At 39.2% G+C, this 20459-nt stretch overlaps 1 protein-coding gene across 2 annotated transcripts in view; it reads right to left on the bottom strand.

Moving 5' to 3' along the window:
- Nucleotides 1-1490: 1490 nt before the first annotated feature.
- The window catches only part of LOC139708864 (uncharacterized), a 33847-nt gene continuing 14878 nt past the window's right edge, over nucleotides 1491-20459 (bottom strand). Inside the window, exons 2-8 of one of the 2 annotated variants that reach the window (XM_071620827.1) lie at nucleotides 14583-15304; nucleotides 13111-14012; nucleotides 12607-12777; nucleotides 11289-11479; nucleotides 9985-10340; nucleotides 8433-8564; nucleotides 1491-2919 (exon numbers count right to left, since the gene is read on the bottom strand). In XM_071620827.1, coding sequence (XP_071476928.1) covers nucleotides 1512-2919; nucleotides 8433-8564; nucleotides 9985-10340; nucleotides 11289-11479; nucleotides 12607-12777; nucleotides 13111-14012; nucleotides 14583-15253 — 3831 coding nt within the window. In that variant the 5' untranslated portion in view covers nucleotides 15254-15304 and the 3' untranslated portion in view covers nucleotides 1491-1511. The remainder of the gene's footprint in view (nucleotides 2920-8432; nucleotides 8565-9984; nucleotides 10341-11288; nucleotides 11480-12606; nucleotides 12778-13110; nucleotides 14013-14582; nucleotides 15305-20459) is intronic. The other variant, XM_071620828.1, reaches the window with a different exon arrangement.

Genomic DNA, 20459 nt, shown 5'->3' with positions numbered 1-20459 from the left:
ACTTGTTTGTGATATCTTTATGATAAATATATTCTCATATATCATACTCTAAGTGGAAGAAATGAGAGTAATACAGGTTATTCAGAAGGGAAGTATCACTTGTGTGTGTTGGATATCCTCAACCCTGATACAGTGCTCAAGTAAGTGTGGCTACAGTATTTACAGTCATGATTGTGTTGTCTCTCTCTCTGTATTACCAATACTGCACTCAGAAGATTCAATGGCATCACAAATAACAAATGAAGAAGACATTAACTTTACGAAGCAGCAAGACAAATCACACCTACAAGACTACAACCAATGGAATGAAAATGAAAGCAACACAAACTGACAAGACCAAAAGAAAAAAATGCCAATGCTTGGAAGTCACATTACAAAGGCATTACTAAGTGTATCTTGAATTTGCTAAAAATTTGCACCTACTCAATACTACATCAAAGGCAAGATCAAAATTTAGGAAGTGCTTCCAGAACATTCAACAACCAGTAATTTGACGAGGTAATCATTCAAAGTCATACCAATACTCACATAGTACAAATTATTTCTGTACCATGACACACATACACTTCTGTTTGTTGAAACATCCTCATTCAAACGGTGAACATATTATGCTGATCATACTTTCACTTAACCATGTTTTGATGATCACTGCAGAGAAAAATCACTTATAAGTAAGTCAGAAATACAGACAACCTCACCAAGTCGAATCCAAAGGGACTGGGAGGGAAAAAAAGTTATCAATTTACCGGAATTTCGACTCGCGTAACAGAATCAATACGTTTCTATCCATCTGGGGTAGAATTTTTCTTTGACTAAGCTAATTTTTCAATTTCTTCAAAGTTGACTCAGGTGCCTTAGATTGATTGTATTTTCCATAAGTTCTCCACATGGATTGATACAGTATGGTTTAAAACGTTTTGCTCTTCACTAGTAATTAGTTCTGCCATGTTCTGTGTTTGAAAGATTACCCTAGGCATCAGTCAATTCTTCTAAAAAGGCAGGCTTTCACTTAAGCGGTAGCATTAATGTCACTACTTTGATGATGACAAATCCCATTTGTCAAGACACAATGAGTCATCCAACAGAGCTCACACCATGGTCCTTGCAGAAAATAAACCAATATAATAATTTGCCACATTATGCAAGTTAAGGACAGCAGGTTCTCAGCTGGTTGAGGAAGAAATGGTCTTGGGACTTCAGTACTGCATTTCATATCTCCAGTATGACATCAGAACATTGTTACAATGCATCTCCAAAGTGAATTATTATCTAAGATACAATGATGTTTAACATACTCATTTGTCTCTGCAGATATAATGTTAGCATTGCTTTATCATTCCCACTGAAGTACTAGGATTAGAATATGAGATTCACTCTTACAAAACAACCTTCTCCATTACTATCTGTGGACTTTTCCAGGGAAAACAAGCTGTCTTCACCATTTTTCCCAGTATTTCTACAATAATTTGGAGCTGGCTAACAAGGTAGGGTCGAGTAAGATCAGACACAAGTTATGTCCACCCAGTTCCGGGTCCTACTGGACCTTTCCTATTGCCCCTACTTCCCCCTCTAGTTCCTCCTCTTCCTCCTCTACTAAATGAGGACCATCCCCTACCACGGCTACCAGGAGGGAAACCTTTACCGGAAGTGAAGGAGTTCCGCCCTTCTCCACTGCCAGATGCAGAACCACCAAATCGGTCTTTCCTGTAGGATTCATCTTTGCAGTATTGTGCACCAGGAAAAAGGGCCTTTGGCTGCTGGATGTGTACACTGTCCTGAGATGTTTGGTCTTCCATATCTGGGGGTGCAGCTGCAGCACCAGAGTTACTGGCATTGTTTGCATTGTTGCCTATCCCCAGTTCTGTCAGGCCTTGCTGGGCTATCATCTGCATCAGTGCTGCCTTGACACCAGGAGTCACAAGGGGGGCATCCTCCTGTTGCACCTCATGTTCCTCAGCTTCTGGGGACTCTGGAGGAGGGCCAGGTGGGGTGGGTGGTTTCCAGCTCTGCTGAGAATCATCAGACATTCCCAAGTCATTCCTGGAATTATCCCTGGAGTATGGCACACTGGAAGAATCTCCTATATGGGAGCTATACTCATCTAAACGATCTGATATTGAGCTGTGTCCGCCACTGAGTTTATCTGATATGGGGCTGACATAAGCACCCCCCTCTGGCACATCACCATAACTTCTGACTCCCTGGCTGGAGGAACTTGTTTTTGTTTCACTGCTTCCAGCATTGACTGGCTTACCAAAGAGTGCCGACACATACTGTGCTAACGATGTTGCAATCTCCTTTGCCTGCTTCTTCTGTTCAGAAGACACAGAGCCAAAAACCTGTTCCAATGCACCTCCACCACCCTTGGACCCTTCAAGTGCCCTCACCAGTAGCTCTGTGGTGACTTCCTTGCTCGGTAGCACAGGAGCTTTACTCTCCTCACCCCCTTCCTTTGACTTCTTTTTAGTGGCAGCAGCAGCTATCAACAGCTGCATATTCAAATTCTCCAAGAGCTTAATGGTGGAGGAATCCACTTGGACATTGAGGGTTTCTGCCAGCTTGTTGATATTCAATGCAGGTTGTGCCTGCAGAAGGCCTATCAGCTTGGCAAGCTGTTTCTCACCTGATCCTTTCCCACTCTCCATGGACACATCCTTACCTTCTTTGACCTCAGGTGTGCTTGTGAGACTAGCCAAATTTCCTCTCTTTGAGCTACCTCCTTCTTCTGAACTGGGTCCAACACCCTGAGAGGTTTCCTCTTCTGCCTGTGATGGAGGAGGTGGCTCCTTACGGCTTAGTTTGGCATGACTTGGGTCTGAGCCACTACCCCGACTCTGTGCAACAAGCTGCTGCTGTTGCCGTTCCTGTCGCCTTCTCCGTTTGCTCCACAACTCATGACAATCTTGCCAATGTGGTAGACTGTGAGGAAGAAGAAGAAGAAATGTACACAAAAGGGAGTTCACATATTCATGACATGTTGAGTCACTGTTGATTGACTGACAGACTAGACAGAAGCACACAGACCAGAAACAAATTCATCACACTAAATGAGCATCACCATCAAAGCTTTATGATAATCTATGGCACAAAGAGTTTGCACAGGGCAACTCCCTCAGTCTTTTGTTCCCTTCATAAAAATGTTCTGAAGAAACAGAATGCATGATCTCAGCTGTGTAGTAAAATGCAAAACTTTATTTGATAGCGTGAATGGATGATTAAATCTGCATGAAAGGGAGGGTAATGTGTGAATTACTGTTGTAGCTAACTTGAAAATTTGATCAACTTGGCAGTTGCAACAAGCATATGGGTAGAAATATATCTCACTCCAGTACAGTTGTACCATCTTTGCCAGAGCAGATAACTACATGGAACAACTCCAGACTCCAGCCTTAGTGGGATCACTTTAACCTGCCCAGTCCACTTATTCATCACCAGAGAAAGGACCTGGATCTCATTTCATGAAGGATGATAGGTTAGCAACTCTTGCTAGAATAGCAACTTCTTGTGGCAGCAGCCACTCAGATAGAGTGGAATTCTTGTCATTGCCATGACACATGCCACTGCAGCATCTTTCTCAGAAATGAAGCCCAGACCACACTGCTTACTATGTTTGCTATTAGGATATCTCTGCACAACAACAACAACAACAACAACAACAACTAGAAATGTCGCTATGGCGACTGGTATGCCTCCGCCATAATGCATGATTTTCCTAATAGGTCTAGATAGTACATGTGGACAATGTGTGATTACATTTTCACAAAACTGGCAAAATATTGAAATGACAACTTTGTCACAAATGTGTTGAATGTTCACCTTCCTTGACTTTGGTTTAATTGGATGAATAGGAGAGCATGTATTTGGGGATTTAGGACTTTAACTTGACTTTGACCCATTCATACATTTATGCATTGAGTAATTTTCATGGTACCGGTATGGAGAAAAAGTGCAATTTCTGTGCTGGATAGTAAATTGTTACCATGTTCATCTGGCCTTTGACCCTAAAATTCATACGATACTAGTAATCACTTTCAGGTAGAACATGCATAAATATGCAGTAAGTTTCACAATAAATTGAGCCACTTCTGAGATATGGAGGAAAAGTTAGTTCAGCACTTTCACTTGATCTGTGACCTTTGAGGCAAAAAAAAAGAAAAAGAAAAAGAAAAACTCTCCAGAGAATTTCTATTAGGTTACACATGCATACACCAAGTGTAAAAAAAAAAATAATAATCCTGCTGGCATTGCATGAACATGAGGGAAATAGTAAAATTTTGAAGTGCTGCACTTGACCTTTGACCCCTGACCTTTGACCCCATGAACCCTACATTCTCTAGATAATTACTGCTAGTCAGTACATGTATATACTATGTTCCATGAAGATACCTTGAACAATTTTCCAATTTACAGAGAAAAAAAAAAGAAGTTTTAATACTTTTACTCGACCTTTTGACCTTTGACCTTTGACCTTTGACCTCATGACCCAAACTTTCACCAGAGAATCTAAATTGGGTAATACATGTATACACTAAGTTTCAAGAAAATATCTTCTGGCATTGCATAGATATGGTGGAAATAGTGAAATTTTATGTATTTGACCTTGACCTTTTGACCTTTGACCTTGAGCACATGCACCCAAAAGTTGATAGGCACAACTTCACCCCCTAATACACATGCATGCCAAGTTTCATTAGGATACCTTAACAGGTTTTGATAGTTACCTTGTCCACAAAATTCATTACGGACGGACGGACGGAAGGACGGACGGACGGACGGACGGAAGGACGGACGGACGGACGGACGGACGGACGGACGGACGGACAACCCGAAAACATAATGCCTCCGGCACCACTTCGTGGCGGAGGCATAAAAATAATAATACTTTGAAGGTAGTGTACACTTGTATTTGTGCATCACACTAGCCAAGTACTGGTATCTACGAGAAAGCTCTTCCCCCCCCACCCCTTGACTATTGGCCTCAAGGGACAACACATCTTGCTGGTGAAAAATTTAGGTTGATTGCAAGATACATATGATGTCGGAGAGTTGGCATGAGAAGTTTCCCTGAAAGAAAATATAATCCTTGGATATTACTGACATCTATTGATCCTCACACCTATAAATATATAATCCCACTTGAAGGAGTCTGCTATGGAAAACATGCATATGATAAAGATGAAAAAAAAAAATTAGAAATGTCGCTTTGGCAACTTGTATTCCTCCGCCACATTGCATGCTTCTCCCGATAGGTCTAGCGCATGTCTTGACAATGTGAGAAGGCAGTTTCACACAACTAGCAAAAAAAAAATAAATAAATAAATAAAATAAATCTAAATGACACAATTGTCCCACATGTACATATTGTTTACTTTCCTTGAACTTGGTTTCACTTGGATGGATGGCAAAATTGTTAAAGAGAGCAAGTATTTCAGAATTTGAGCATTTCTACTTGACCTTTGACCCTTACCCTTTGACCCCATGGCAATTTTGTTTTTATATAAAATAATCACCAATTGGTAACATCCATTTTCATGACAATACCTTGAGCTATTTTTAAAATATAGACAACTAGAAATGTCGCTAAGGCGACTGCTATGCCTCCGCCATAATGCATGATTCTCCTAATAGGTCTATAGTACATGTGGACAATGTATAATTATATTTTCACAATATTGGCAAAATATTGAAATTACATGTTTGTCACAAATGTGTTGAATGTTCACCTTCCTTTACCTAGGTTTAATTAGATGAATAGGAGAGCATGTATTTGGGGATTCAAGGACTTTAACTTGACTTTGACCCATTCATAAGTGTATGAATATTGTAATTTTCAAGGTATGGAGAAAAAGTGTAATTTCTGTATTGAAAAGTACACTGTTACCATTTTTGTTTGGCCTTTGACCCTAAAATTCATAGGATACTCACTGTCAGGCAGAACATGCATAAATATGTAGTAAGTTTCAAGATAACTTGAGCCACTTCTGAGATATAGAGGAAAAAGTTAGTTCAGCACTTTCCCTTGATCTTTGACCTTTTGACCTTTGAGGCAAACCCCCACCCCCCCCCCCCCCAAAAAAAAAAAAAAAAAAAGAGAAAAAGAAAATTTCCAGATAATCTATATAAGGTTATACATGCATACACCAAGTGTAAAAAAAAAAAAAAAATTAAAAAAAAATTGCTGGCATCACATAAATATGAGGGAAATAGTAAAAAATTTGAAGTGTTGCACTTGACCTTTGACCCCTGACCTTTGACCCTATGAACCCTAGATTCTCTAGATAACTGCCAGTCAGTACATGTACATATACTATGTTCCATGAAGATACCTTGAACAATGTCCAAGGTACGGAGAAAAAAGCAAAGTTTTAATATTTTAACTTGACCTTTTGACCTTTGACCTCATGACCCGAAACTTTCACCAGAGAATCTTAATTGGGTAATACATGTATACATTAAGTTTCAAGAAAATATCTTCAGGCATTGCATAGATATGGAGGAAATAGTGAAATTTTACGTATTTGACCTTGACTTTTTGACCTTTGACCTTGACCATGTGCACCCAAAAGTTGATAGGCACAACTTCACCTCCTAATACACATACATGCCAAGTTTCATTAGGATACCTTAAAAGGTTTTGATAGTTACCCTGTCCACAAAATTTATTACGGACGGACGGAAGGACGGACGGAAGGACGGACGGACGGACGGACGGAAGGACGGACGGAAAGACGGACGGACGGACGGACGGACAACCCGAAAACATAATGCCTCCGGCACCACTTCGTGGCGGAGGCATAAAAATTGTTACATTTTTAACATTTTCACTGGACCTTTGACACCATGGCCAAAATCTTCCATACAGAATCAATGTGCACTAATGCATGTATATCTAGTTTGAGTAAGTTTATGCATTCCATAATCTCCAAGGTATGGAAAATGTATATTTCAGTATTAAAGAATCTTAGCATTTTGACCTGATATTTAACATTTGACCTTTGACCCCAAAATTCCCAGGAGAATCATTGTCAGAAAGTAAATGCATTTGTACTATGTTTCATTTCTGAGATATGGAGAAAATGAGAGATATTTCAGTATTTTCACTTGCCCTTTGACCTCTGATCCCACGGCCCAAACTTTCTTCAGAGAATCTTCATCTGGCAATACATGAATACTAAATTTCAAGAAAATTTATACCTTGAAGCCTTGCATAAATATGGAGAAATAGTGAAATTGTAAGAATTTGACCTTGACATTTGACCTTGAGCATGTGCACCAAAAGTTGAAAGGCACAACTTCTTCTACTCTATACATATGCCAAGTTTCATTAGCATACCTCAAACAGTTTTTTAAGTTATGCTGTCCACAAATTGACTACGGACGGATGGACGGACAACCTGAAAACACAATGCCTGCGATGACACTTTGTGGCAAAGGTAAAAACAAAAATTCTTACATAATATGCTAATAGACAGCTGTGTGAATGTGCGGAGCATTGTTTCAGTTGTCACCAGGCCAAAAGGGCTCTAAAAAGACACATTAGGATTCCAGAAAAGTACACCTCATGCATGTGTCACTGCAGAAGAGATACAACATCAATATGCCTCCCCTCTTTTCATTACCTCCCTCATTATCTCCGCCAAGGGAGGAGGTTATGTTTTCGTTACCGTTGGTTTGTTCATTCGTTCGTTCGTTGGTTGGTTCGTTTGTTTGTTTGTCCATTGGCAAAATAACTCAAAAAGTAGAGAACGGATTTGGATGAAACTTGCAGGAAAGGTTTAGAATGGCACAAGTAACAAACGATTAAATTTTGGTAGTGATCCTAGAATTTTGGGGGGAATTTATGAAGGATTTTTGACATTTTGGCAGGTAGGGTCAATGAACTTGGGCGTTCAGGCTGCGCGTATTGAGGTTTGCATGCGCGCACTAAAGTGCATGCTCTAGTTTCTGCTAGGGTTAGGCGCGCCATGCAGCTGAGGGTTTATGACGTGACAAAAGCTTCCATATTGGGAAATCGGGTGACTTTCAGCACATGTTGTCATGCTCTAAGTACGTATGGGTGGAAGTCACTGATATCTCTAATGGAAGAACAAGATCAGTGGTGGAAATGAGCTGCATGCTTGGCAGAGGTCTGCACTCTCAGAGTGCTTCTCTAGTTTATAATGCACTTTAATAGATATTCTAAATCACCCTGCAGTATCATCACGTAGCAACTTTCTCCAAACAAAGCAGAGCTTTTTTGAGATGTGATCCAGTGTAATTAATAAATCCTGCATATTCATGCATGTATTATTTTGAGCATTGATATGTGCCTGAAACCACAGATGGAAAGCTCACACACTTTTTGATGAATATAAGGACTTCTGCCATGACTTTGAAAAAAAAAAAAAAAGGAAAAATTACAAAAACCCTAAAGTTGATGAACAAATACTTACTCTGGCTGGGGTATCGAGATTACATTCAGCCCCCTTAGCCAGACACAATTCAATGCATCCTCTGCAGTTGTTCTCTTGTCAGGGTCCAGGGTCAACATTCCATCTAACAGGTCAAGGGCATCCCTCGGCAGTCTGTAAAAACAAAAAATAACACAGAATATGTAGATGAGAGTATACCATATCATGAGACCTACAAATGCACTCTAAAAATACTGTATCATGTGACGTAGAACAGTCCATATAAAAGAAAACATTTAGAAACGTTTCTCCCTCAGCTGTACGTAGGAGCAACAAAAGTTGGATTCCGGTGATTTGATGGCTAACTTTGATATGTGATCCAGCTAGAACAGACATAGCAACAATTCCCTTTAATTCGATAATATAATGTATGTGCAAAAGGGTAGTATAGAATGTGTGCATGTGCTGACTTACAAACTGTTTTTATCACATTTAACCAAATGACTGTTCCTTTTTAAAAAATTTGGTTGTTGTTGTTTTTTGCCATCTCTATGGCACTGCCATAATACACACAACACTATGCATAAATATTCCCAAACATTTATATTTGTGTTTAATTTTTCATACTGCTGGTGGTGTTCAGCAAATCATAATTGACTGTGTATGTTGACATAATCTATGATATACCATCAGCTGAGAACCTGAAGTGTTTGAACACTATATTCTTTACACAAGGTAAAAGCAAAAGTTTATCAAAATATATGTGTGGATTGAATGAATGCAGCCATATTGAATTCTTTACACAAGGTAAAAGGAAAAGCTTATCAAAATATATGTGTGGATTGAGTGAATGCAGCCATATCACTAGAACACATCATTGAAAATTGAGGAAATCAGACAATCCGTTCAAATATGAATGTTCAAAGTTTCTGAGCAGCCATCGCTTGATGAGAAGATTAGTACAGTGTGTGATGTCACATATATAACAATATGACGAAAAAATAAAGAGAAATCCACAAAATTTATTCTTTTATGAAAATCACAAAATCCCTTGACTTGATACTGACACATGTGATAGGCAATATTATTCCCCCCGCTTTCTAAGAGGTAAGTCAAGTGTTCTTTCATTTTGCTAGAAATATGACAATATGTTCAATTCTGTTTACATTATCTCTATATCACTGTCCTTCAGTGACAAAAAAAAAAAAAAATATTGTAGTCTTCTCATCTAGCTGTGGCAGCTGAGAAACTGTACAACTTCATGATTTTTGAGCGATCGTTCAATTTTCTTCAAAATTTCACCATTGTGTTTTACTGACATTGCTTCATTCACTCAATCCACACATACATTCGGGTGAATTTGTCCTTTAATGCCTTAAGGCTCCTATCTACTGAATAAGAATGAACATTAAAAGCACATTATTTTCTGAAAGACTATGTAGTACAAGTTTCATCTCATCAGATTGGTGAGCATACTGCCAGTGTATAAATTGTGATTCTTTACAAACCACGTAATGCAGAAAGACTCTATAAAAGCAATAATGAAACCAAGAAAAGAAGAGCAGTATAGATATGAAGATTCTTCTGTTCTTACGTTGAGAACTCTTCTCTGAGTCTTCGATTGTACACCTTCTTGGGCTTCATGGTATTAAAGAGTGGCAGTCGTATAACATCTGGCCAGACGGCTGGTGTTGGTGTTCCACAGATTCTGCTAATGAGCTCCAGCTGGGCTAGCTCCTGGTTGGCCTGAAAGATGGGTCGTTGGGTGAAGAGCTCCCCAAGGATGCATCCACAACTCCAGACATCCACGGCCGGGCCGTACCTCTCCTCACCAAGCAGGAGTTCTGGGGGCCGGTACCACAAGGTGATGACTTTGTTGGTGTACGGACGTGTCTTGTCATCGGCATGGTATAATCTGGCCAAACCAAAGTCTGCAAGCTTGATCTGCCCCTGCAGGAGAACAAAAACAGCAAAAATATGGAATGGTAGTGGTGCATTTGTCGAGGAAAGGCCCAAACTAATCACATGAATGGATGATGTTGTCCCTACAGCATACAGCTTGAGGTACAAGTGATATACATTAACATGCAAGGGTGGAAACTGCCAAATCAAAGGGATATCACCATCAGTTATGATTGCCGCCATGAAGTTGCATGATTGTCAGTATCAAAAACAGTCCTTGTGAAAATGACAAAGTTACAGATTGCCACCAACAGGAACTCCTTTTCTGAATCTATCGACTCTGAATAACAGAAAGCTGACATACAGTAATACCCTTTATGTTGCAATGGAAATTACTTTGTGTTGCAGTGAAAATCGCTTTGTGACAGTGAGCTTAAGTGACATTTGGTTTAAAGAGGCCCAAGGCCACGGAAAACTATTGTCATTCTGCTGTTTTAGCTTTAAAAATAAACACCAATGAAATACCTAAAGCACACATCCATCTACATTACATCCACTGCATTGAGTGATGTATTGTTACAGAGCATAAACCCAGCAAAAGATTACACAAATGTCTTTTTGTGGGGTCAGAAGGATTTTCTGAAATGAAGATAATTGTAATTATATTATGAATGGTGTACAGGTGTATATGGCATATACCAAAGATGAATTCCTTGCTTGGCCATGCCCTTTATACGCACCTGAGTCTATTCATAAATTGTCATTCTTGCAAAAACAACAACAAAATTAATAATAATAATAATGACATAATTGAGTCATTATAAACCTTGTCACCATATTGAATGTATTAACTATTAAGTACTCATGCCGCAGTATAATTCCAACACCTTTTAATAAATCTTAAATGTTCTTATCTACAAATCTCAACTTAATTGTGCAGTGCATTTATACATGAACTTTGATACAACATTAGTTGAACTTTCTGGGAATCTTTACCTTGTTGTTGAGAAGTATGTTTGAGCACTTAATGTCCCTGTGAAGGAAGTTCCGTTTGTGGCAGTAGTTCAGTCCATCAAGGAGTTGTTTCATGAAGCTGCCTATATGTTCCTCACTGAATGTCACAAGCCCTGATTCTAATAAGCCCATGAGATCATGATCCATGTACTCAAATACGAGGTAGAAAGATCCTACAGAGAAAAGACAGGAAAAAGATCATCAGCGTGGTAGTTTCCAGTATAAAGTACTCTTTACATTTGCTGTTTGTAAATCGGGCATAGGATCATAATGGAGAATACAGAAAATAAAGTAAGTTGCATTAACCACTTAATTTTCAATACAAATGGTGCTACAAAGCAGTAGCAGTCGCGTCATGCAGAGCAAGATAAGACTAACCAGCATGAATAGAAGACATAAAAAACTGTACTTTTTTCTTGGGGGGTGGGTGGGTAATGGGTTGAATTTATTTCCATTCTAATTTCATGAGAAAATGCATGACTCCCACAGACTGAAAGTAATAAAATACCTTTCAATCATAATGGGTGCCATGGTGCATTCTTTGGGATATGTAAGCCACACAATAATTCTGTACTGCAAAATTTGTATAACACTGTCATATAACTTATGTATGTCCAGGAATACTAAAATGCAATAAGTAGCCCCCCCCCCCCCCCATTATCCAATAAAGTCGATTTGAATGTAACAGTTGGCACTGCGACAACAGGTGGTGGTATACGTACAGCCACTGTTTACCAATGGGCAAACAACCTACCATATGAAAATTTTGTAATAATGCCACAAATATAAGGAGATATCACTAAATTTCTCACTAAACCGTAACTGCCAATGGTTTATTCTAGAAATGATTTTTATAAAACTGTTGTTCATCTTTTGTTTATTTAACAATACTTAACATTGATTATACTGATTTACATTTTTACATTGGTTGTTTCTATCCCTAACTCACTTTTTAGAACTATTTTGAAGCAGTACAGCAGTTTTGTTTTTGTTTTTTAATCCATCTGCAAATGGTAAATAGTGGCTTCCAGGTTTCTCAAATCATATTAAGTAAGGAAACATGATTTTTGCTAATTCTCTGTAATATTTCACATTTCTCAAGGTCAACATGACATCAAGGTCTCACTTGCAAGGCAAATGGCAAGTCAATACTCACCATCTGACTATCATGAAAAATAAAACGCAAAGTTACCATATTATTCTACACAATGATACAACCATCTCGACCAAAAAGGTGTTCTTCAAGTGAAAGCTACCAGTCAAAATAAACATGAGAAGAGGCAGACTTCCAAATGCTTACCTTTGTCCTTCTTAAAGTCCAGAGCATCCTGTTTATCTGTCACAATCTCATGCAGCCTGACCACACTGTCATGGTTCAACTGCCTCAAGATCTTGATCTCTCTCACGGCTGTAATGGGGAAGCCCTCCTTCTCATTGTCAGTCCTCACCTTTTTCAGTGCCACCAGTGCACCTGTGCAGTCACAAGGTCAAGATGAAGGTAGGACATAGTCTTATCACATCAAATACTTCAGCACAGAATGTAAGAATCAATGCATGAGCTATGAGTGGAATTACGATGGCTGTATCACAAAATTAAGTCAGATATTCCACTAGGCAACAATAGAAAATTATTCCAATTTCTTTCCAGTAGTTGTCTCTTTCGCTTTCAATTTTGAAGACGTGGGATTTTTTTCTTGCAAACGTGCACATAGGTTTTAACACATTATTTTCAATCCCTTAAAGATGTGTCATTAATTTTCACATCATACTGGTACAAAGATGAGTTATGAAACTTTTGTTATACCTGTATCTTTGTCTCTGGCCTTGTACACCTGGCCGTAGGTCCCTTCTCCAATCTGGTTGATGATCTCAAACACATCCACGCACCTCTCTCCCCAGTCTGGGGAGTTGCCCGCCACTTTGGCCCTCTTCCGCCGGATCTGCTCCCGCTTCTCCTTGGCCACATCCACCTTAATAGACTCTTTTGACTCCTCCTTCCCTTTCGTCTTCACACGAGACTGCTGAAGCTGAGGTGAAGGGGTGTCCATTGGCGATTCCTCGGGAGTCGGGGCCATGGGAGGAAGGGGAAGATCGGCTATGGATGTTCTGGACCGTACTCTTTCTGTCTTTACAGACAGCCGGGTCGTGTCTAGGGCAAAAACTGTGGAATGGTCCTTTTCCTTTGGCAATCTGACTGGGCTATCTACAGCATCAATGGTGGGCGGAAGAGGCAATGGCGCAAGGGGATGTTTAGGGGGAGGGGTGGACTTTACAACTGGTGGCACTGGTGATGGCACTGATGGCTTGATTTCTTTCTTGATGATAAGGCCCCCACTACCTGGCACTTCCACAACAGTTCTTGGCGGTGAGGATGCAGGCTTAATATCATTTTTAATTGTAAACACCATAGGGCTTTCAGGCTTGGGCTTTTTCTTCACAACTTCCTGTGGCTTTGGACTGGGCTCTTTCTCCTTCTTAACCTCTTTTGCCTTAGTAGCCTGAATACTCTTTTTATATTTCAGGACTTCAGCACCCAGTGAAGTGGATGTTAACCCAAGACTGGGGCTGTGGCCACGGCGTATACTTCGAGAATGCACAGGGGAGGGAGATCTGGACGGAGAGTACCTGTTCCGGCGGTACGTCGGGCTGTCACTTGGTGAACGGGACATCCTCCGCTGCCTTTTCCTGCTTTTAGTTTTAGATTTGCTTCAGTTAGTTTAGGAGAGAAGTTTCATGTTACACATACAAACATTCACATAATACAGCATACAATGCAAAAGATCCACTACTTTGTGCGAAAAGAGCCATTTCGATACAAGAGCAAATGTTATACTTCAATATGCTAGATTTTGACGGAGGGGCATATTACATATCTGGTCAAGCTAAATAATAATACAATCTTGCAGGCAGACTACTTCAACTCATGCCTAATTACTGAATAATGTTTGTTCATATCAACTAGATACTCTCTTGCTTTATGCACAAATAGGGTACATGGTATGTGCGGTCCTTACAGAGCAAAAATCAGAGAGGAAAATGAATTAGGCAAAATCAACATTGGTATTCTACTGAATAAGAGCAAGTAATAAAATGTAAATCACCATGTTGCAAATCATTTCAATTAAGAGCAGCAGAAGTGGAGTTGCCTTCAGCAATAGGAATACATCTGTAGAACCTCTGAATAACTTTCCTGCACAACCAGTTTTAATGATGTAACAATGATGGGGAGTTAACAATGATCTTGAATAAACCTTGAAATCATTTCACCACACTTACCCATGTGATGGACTCCTGCTTCTGGACTTGTGGCTCTGGCGCGATGAGTAGAAGTCTGGGCTAGGACTCCTCTTCTTCCTGCTGTGCTTCTTCTTGCTCGGAAAAGGACTCGGGGACTTTCGATGCTTCTGCTTTGACTTTGACCGCTTGGGGGAAGGTGCATACCGGCTCGGAGGCGAAGCTGGGTACCTACTCGGGGGTGGGCTTTGATATCTGGCCGGGGGCGAGTATGCTCGCGGACGGCTACTGCGCGAGTAGCCACGCTGAGATACCGCCGGTGGGTCAGGGGATGGTGGTCTCCGCGATGCTGTTCTAGACGAGTTAGACACATGAGGGGAGGAGGAACTGCTGCCCTGCTGAGTCATATAGTTTTTGATTGCTGTAGCTGGGGAAACATGCCTCCCCTTTTTTCCTCTATCGGGACTTGACCTTCGCTTGGCAGAGGGGACTGGCGATCGCGGAGGGCTAAGGGAGTAATCATCGCTACTGATGTCATCATACTCCACTAGCGGCTTGACCACTGGCTCCTTTGCCTGTTTCTCCCGAGACCTGGAATGTTTGCTTTTGTGTCGCCCAGATTTTGAGGCCTTGTGCTTCCTCTTGCTAGGGCTGTCCCTGTGTTCACTGTAGTAACTGGGGCTGCTGCCCCTACTGTGGTGGTTGCCTGGCATTGCAGAAAACAGCACCAATTCACTACCTTGTTATTTGCTCATCTGAGGTATCTGCAAAGAGAGAGAAAAGGAGAATGAGATAATTAGAATCACTAGTACTTCACCATATAACAGATCAATCCTACATAGTTGCACCAAGTACCAACTACGTTTTAAACCATTGATATAAAATATCAAAGGGCATATATCTATCTGTATAATTTGTACATCTTTTCATACAAAACATGACATACTCTCAGTGTCACACACCTCAGTAGCATCTTTTTTTTTTTTTTTTTTTTTGGTTATAAGGCTTTTGTGTTTAAACTGTAACAGTAACAATTTCAAGGTAATTGCTTCCTGCATTTATATGAAGAACAGTATCCTGGTACTTAACCCCTTGACATGCCATGATCATCTTACAATTTTATCTGCAAAGAGGGACTACACTGCTTGCAAATCAACTACAGTTACAGTATTTATTGTGCCTTCATACCCTGGTTTTGCTCCCATGCAAGTAACATACATGTATGCAACCTTCATACTTGGGACAGATTCCCTTTGAAGCTTTTATTTCCTGTGCAGCTTAAATCCGCTCTGCTAAATGATGCAAGCGCAAAGAGTCACTGTCATGGGTACCATTGTTGATTTGAATCTGACTCGGCCTATTACTGTTTGAGAAATAATAAAAACTAGACCGAGAAGTCAGAGAAAAATCCAAACATAATCTAGCAGGTGACATACATGAAGGGGATAGCCAGTAACTGATCAGTGGGAATCAGTGGGAATGCTGGGGGATGATATTTCCAATCCTTGTGAGGTTCATTTAAGAGTTCATTATGTATCTATTGTTGTGTGAAGATTATTTGCTTCAGAATGGTCTTATATTTAAGTAATGTGCAGTTTAATGTTTCCAGGTTAGCATGCCTGTACAGTGACGGGGCATTAAACTGCACATTATTACCTCCACCAAGGGGGGAGGTTATGTTTTCGTTACCGTTGGTTTGTTAGTTAGTTAGTTAGTTTGTCCGTGTGCAAAATAACTCAAAAAGTAGTTAATGGATTGGAATGAAACTTGCAGGAAAGGTTGAAAATGACACAAGTAACAAACGATTAACTTTTGGTAGTGATCTGAGAATTTTGGGGGAATTCATGAAGGATTTTTGATATTTTGGCAGGTAGGTCAATGAACTTGGGAGTTCAGGCTGCGCGTATTGAGGTTTGCATGCGTGCACTAAAGTACGTGCTCTACTTTCTCTGCTAGGGCGAGGCGCACTGTGTATCTGAGGGTTTATGACGTAACAAAGGCTTCTACTAGTATATTGGGAAATTGGGCGACTTTCAGCACGCAATGCTATAAGTACGTATGGGTGGAAATCACTGATACATGTATGGGTCAATCCATGTCAAATCATCCAGTGCTTGTCACCCGACCCCCTCCGATTTTCTTTAAAATCGCACCAAATGTTCCCCAAAGTGTCTGACGGAAAATCCCAAAATATTTTGTCCCAAGGTCAGTTGGTTGCTAAGATACAGCCTCACATAGCAACCAATGCGCATTCCAAAATATTAGTTAAAAGAAAATTATGCATTTTTGATCGATTGTGGTAGCATGGATATTTATGCAAAAGTGTTCATAATCTGGAAATTGAGAGAACTTTATAGTCTTTGCAAGAAAAAGTGACTGTGACGCGAAATTGACTTTTCGTTAACGTGCACGAGGTCACCGAAAATGGTGTTAAATGTTGATTTTGAAAATTTCAATGCATATTTAGAGGCTAATATCTTCCACATTTCATCACCTCAGGTTCTAAGATATTATGCTGTTGAAGGCTTTGACTTGCTCAGTAATTTTGAAAAAAATGAGCGGATTCGTGCTCATCGTTTTTACGGAGAGCGCCCTCAAAGTTGACGAAAATGAAAAATGTGTCAAATTCAAGGTCACGGATCACCCTTCGTCCCACTTAGGAATGACATCAATTTTTGTGTATTGATATACATTTACCTATATTATCTTGGGTTACCAAAGAAATTTTGCTACCGAAATGTTAAATGGTAAATTTACCCCACTGAAAATGGTCGTAAACGGCCAAATTTCCATGTAATATCAGATATTGGGTTTAGAGGTCCTTGCTTTCAAGGTGAAAAGCCGTAGCCCTGTGATATTTGCTGTAGAGGTAGTCTGTAATACATATTTTAGTAATATATACCACAAAACACTTTTATTACATAATAATGACCTTGAAATTTAATCCAAAATTTGATAAAAACAATAAGTCGCTCTATTTTCCTCATTGCACTGCATGTAATATGTGTTTAGACTGACTTTTCACAGAGCAATATTTCAAGAATTATGAAAGCTGCCAGCCTACCATATTAAGGTTCTAAAGTATTTGTGCTCTTCTTTCAGATTTAGTGTCAATTTGATCATGAATGTTATACCCTTGACCTTGAAGTGCTTCTAAAAATAGCTGTAAATTTGTTGACTACATATTACACGCACAACAGGTGTTTTATGGCGTAACATACTAGTGATTCTTTCACAAACACAAAAGTTTTTTATAGTGTAAATGTTATATACTGGAATTAATCTATACGTGCTTGCAAGATATGTTACAATTAATCACTTTGTTCTGACAATGACCCTCAATTTCAATCCCAAAAGGGGACAGTAATGTTTAGTGATTTTGTGTGCATTTCCAATGGAAAACAGTGCTTTGTGGTAAAAGTCATAAAAACTTGACCATTTTTACTATCTATCACTTTGATTGATTAATTCTATTCAAATTATGGTAGAAAAAGTGGGCTGTGACAATTTCCAATAAAAAAAATGCTGTAGAAAATTAAAAAAACAAAGAAATACATAACAAATTTACCAAAAACAAGAAAATATATAGGAATGTAAATGATTTTTGAATTGTCATAAGTTACAGAACAAATCTCCCCAAAAAAGAAGACTCTCAGTGCTTTTAATGTGCTTTTCACAGGCTAGAATAAGAATTTTATGTGTTGGGCGCAATGTCCATAATATCAACTATCATTATGTACTTACAGTGTAAACACAGGTCTTTATGGGCAGGGATAGACATTTCTCTTGATTTTGAAGGTCATAAATTCAGGGTCATTGTCAGAACAAAGTAATTAATCGAACATATCTTACAAGAACCTATAGATTTATTCCAGTATATAACATTTACACCATAAAAACTTTTGCGTTTGTGAAAGAATCACATGTAGTCAACAAATTTACAGCTATTTTTAGAAGCACTTCAAGGTCAAGGGTATAACATTCATGATCAAATTGACACTAAATCTGAAAGAAGAGCACAAATACTTTAGAACCTTAATATGGTAGGCTGTCAGCTTTCATAATTCTTGAAATATTGCTCTGTGAAAAGTCATTCTAAACACATATTACATGCAGTGCAATGAGGAAAATAGAGCGACTTATTGTTTTTATCAAATTTTGGATTAAATTTCAAGGTCATTATAATGTAATAAAAGTATTTTGTGGTATATATTACTAAAATATGTATTACAGACTACCCCTACAAGCAAATATCACATTGCTACGGCTTTTCATCTTGAAAGCATGGACATTTGAAATGTCCTCTAAACCCAATATGTGATATTACATGGAAATTTGGCCATTTACGACCATTTTCAGTGGGGTAAATTTACCATTTAACATTTCGGTAGCAAAATTTCTTTGGTAACCCAAGATAATATAGGTAAATGTCTATCAATACACAAAAATTGATGCCATTCCTAGGTGGGACGAAGGGTGATCCGTGACCTTGAATTTGACACATTTTTCATTTTTGTCAACTTTGAGGGCGCTCTCCGTAAAAACGGTGAGCACGAATCCGCTCATTTTTTTCAAAATTACTGAGCAAGTCAAAGCCTTCAACAGCATAATATCTTAGAACCTGAGGTGATGAAATGTGGAAGATATTAGCCTCTAAATATGCATTGAAATTTTCAAAATCAACATTCAACACCATTTTCGGTGACCTCGTGCACGTTAACGAAAAGTCAATTTCGCGTCACAGTCACTTTTTCTTGCAGAGACTATAAAGTTCTCTCAATTTCCAGATTATGAACACTTTTGCATAAATATCTATGCTACCACAATCGATCAAAAATGCATAATTTTCTTTTAACTAATATTTTGGAATGCGCATTGTGAGGCTGTATCTTAGCAACCAATTGACCTTGGGGCAAAATATTTTGGGATTTTCCGTCAGACACTTTGGGGAACATTTGGTGCGATTTTAAAGAAAATCGGAGGGGGTCGGGTGACAACTTTTCTGAAAATTGGATGATTTGACGTGGATTGACCCGTATCTCTCTGGACGAACAAGATCAATGGTGGAAATAGCTGCATACTTGGCCGAGGTATGCGCTCTCAGAGTGCTTTTCTAGTTTGAATATGAGACTGTTCTGAAGCAAATAATTTTCACACAACAAAAGATTAAACAACATACTCTTAAATGAATCCCACAAGAATTGGAACAGTCATTCCCCAGCATTCCCACTGATTCCAATTGATCAGTTACTAGCCATCCCCTTTAAACGGAGGATAGGTTATTGGTTTGGCACTGCCCACATTTGCATGAGCTGCACCCACTCCTTATCAGTAAATGTCAGAACATGTTTGTCCATTCTCTCTGTTCCCTGCGAATGTTTCCTGCAAACAAGGTGTTCAACAGCAAGAAGGAAAAAAATATATGACGCTACTGACAGAGTCAGCACTGCTATATATCGCGGCTGCATTTAGCTAAACTTGCATTATTGAAAATGTGATTAAAAGTATCCTAAAATAAATCTTCTCTCCTTTATGTAACAATGTAAATTCTTATCACGGCATCATTGTACAAACCTTGCAACTATACATTGTTTTGTTGTTGTTGTTTTTCTGGGAGCACCCCCATTATACAACAGAAAAAAAACAAACAAGCGTAATAAAATTCTGAAGCGAGCTATGCAGCAACATTAGGTTGCATCATCGCAGAGAAATGTTACTTTAAGTGTCCGTATTGATCTTTCCCTCTGTGATACATTGTTGCATAGAAAACAGTGAATGTGTATATCACAATTTATTCTTTCTGGCATCTCTTATTAATTCCGTTTAGAGGCACCAAGTTTAAAAGGAAAACAGAAAAAGGAAAAAAGAAAGGCGGAACAAACTGGTGCAAATGCTATGGAGCGGCATCCATAGCAACAT

This window comes from Diadema antillarum, unplaced genomic scaffold, assembly GCF_040938485.1.
Source record: "Diadema antillarum isolate AM-2024a unplaced genomic scaffold, OU_Dant_1.0 seq00001379_RagTag, whole genome shotgun sequence".
Classification (NCBI taxonomy): domain Eukaryota; kingdom Metazoa; phylum Echinodermata; class Echinoidea; order Diadematoida; family Diadematidae; genus Diadema; species Diadema antillarum.
The sequence above is the reverse complement of the archived record's forward strand: the minus strand, read 5'-3'. Positions and strand labels throughout refer to the sequence as shown.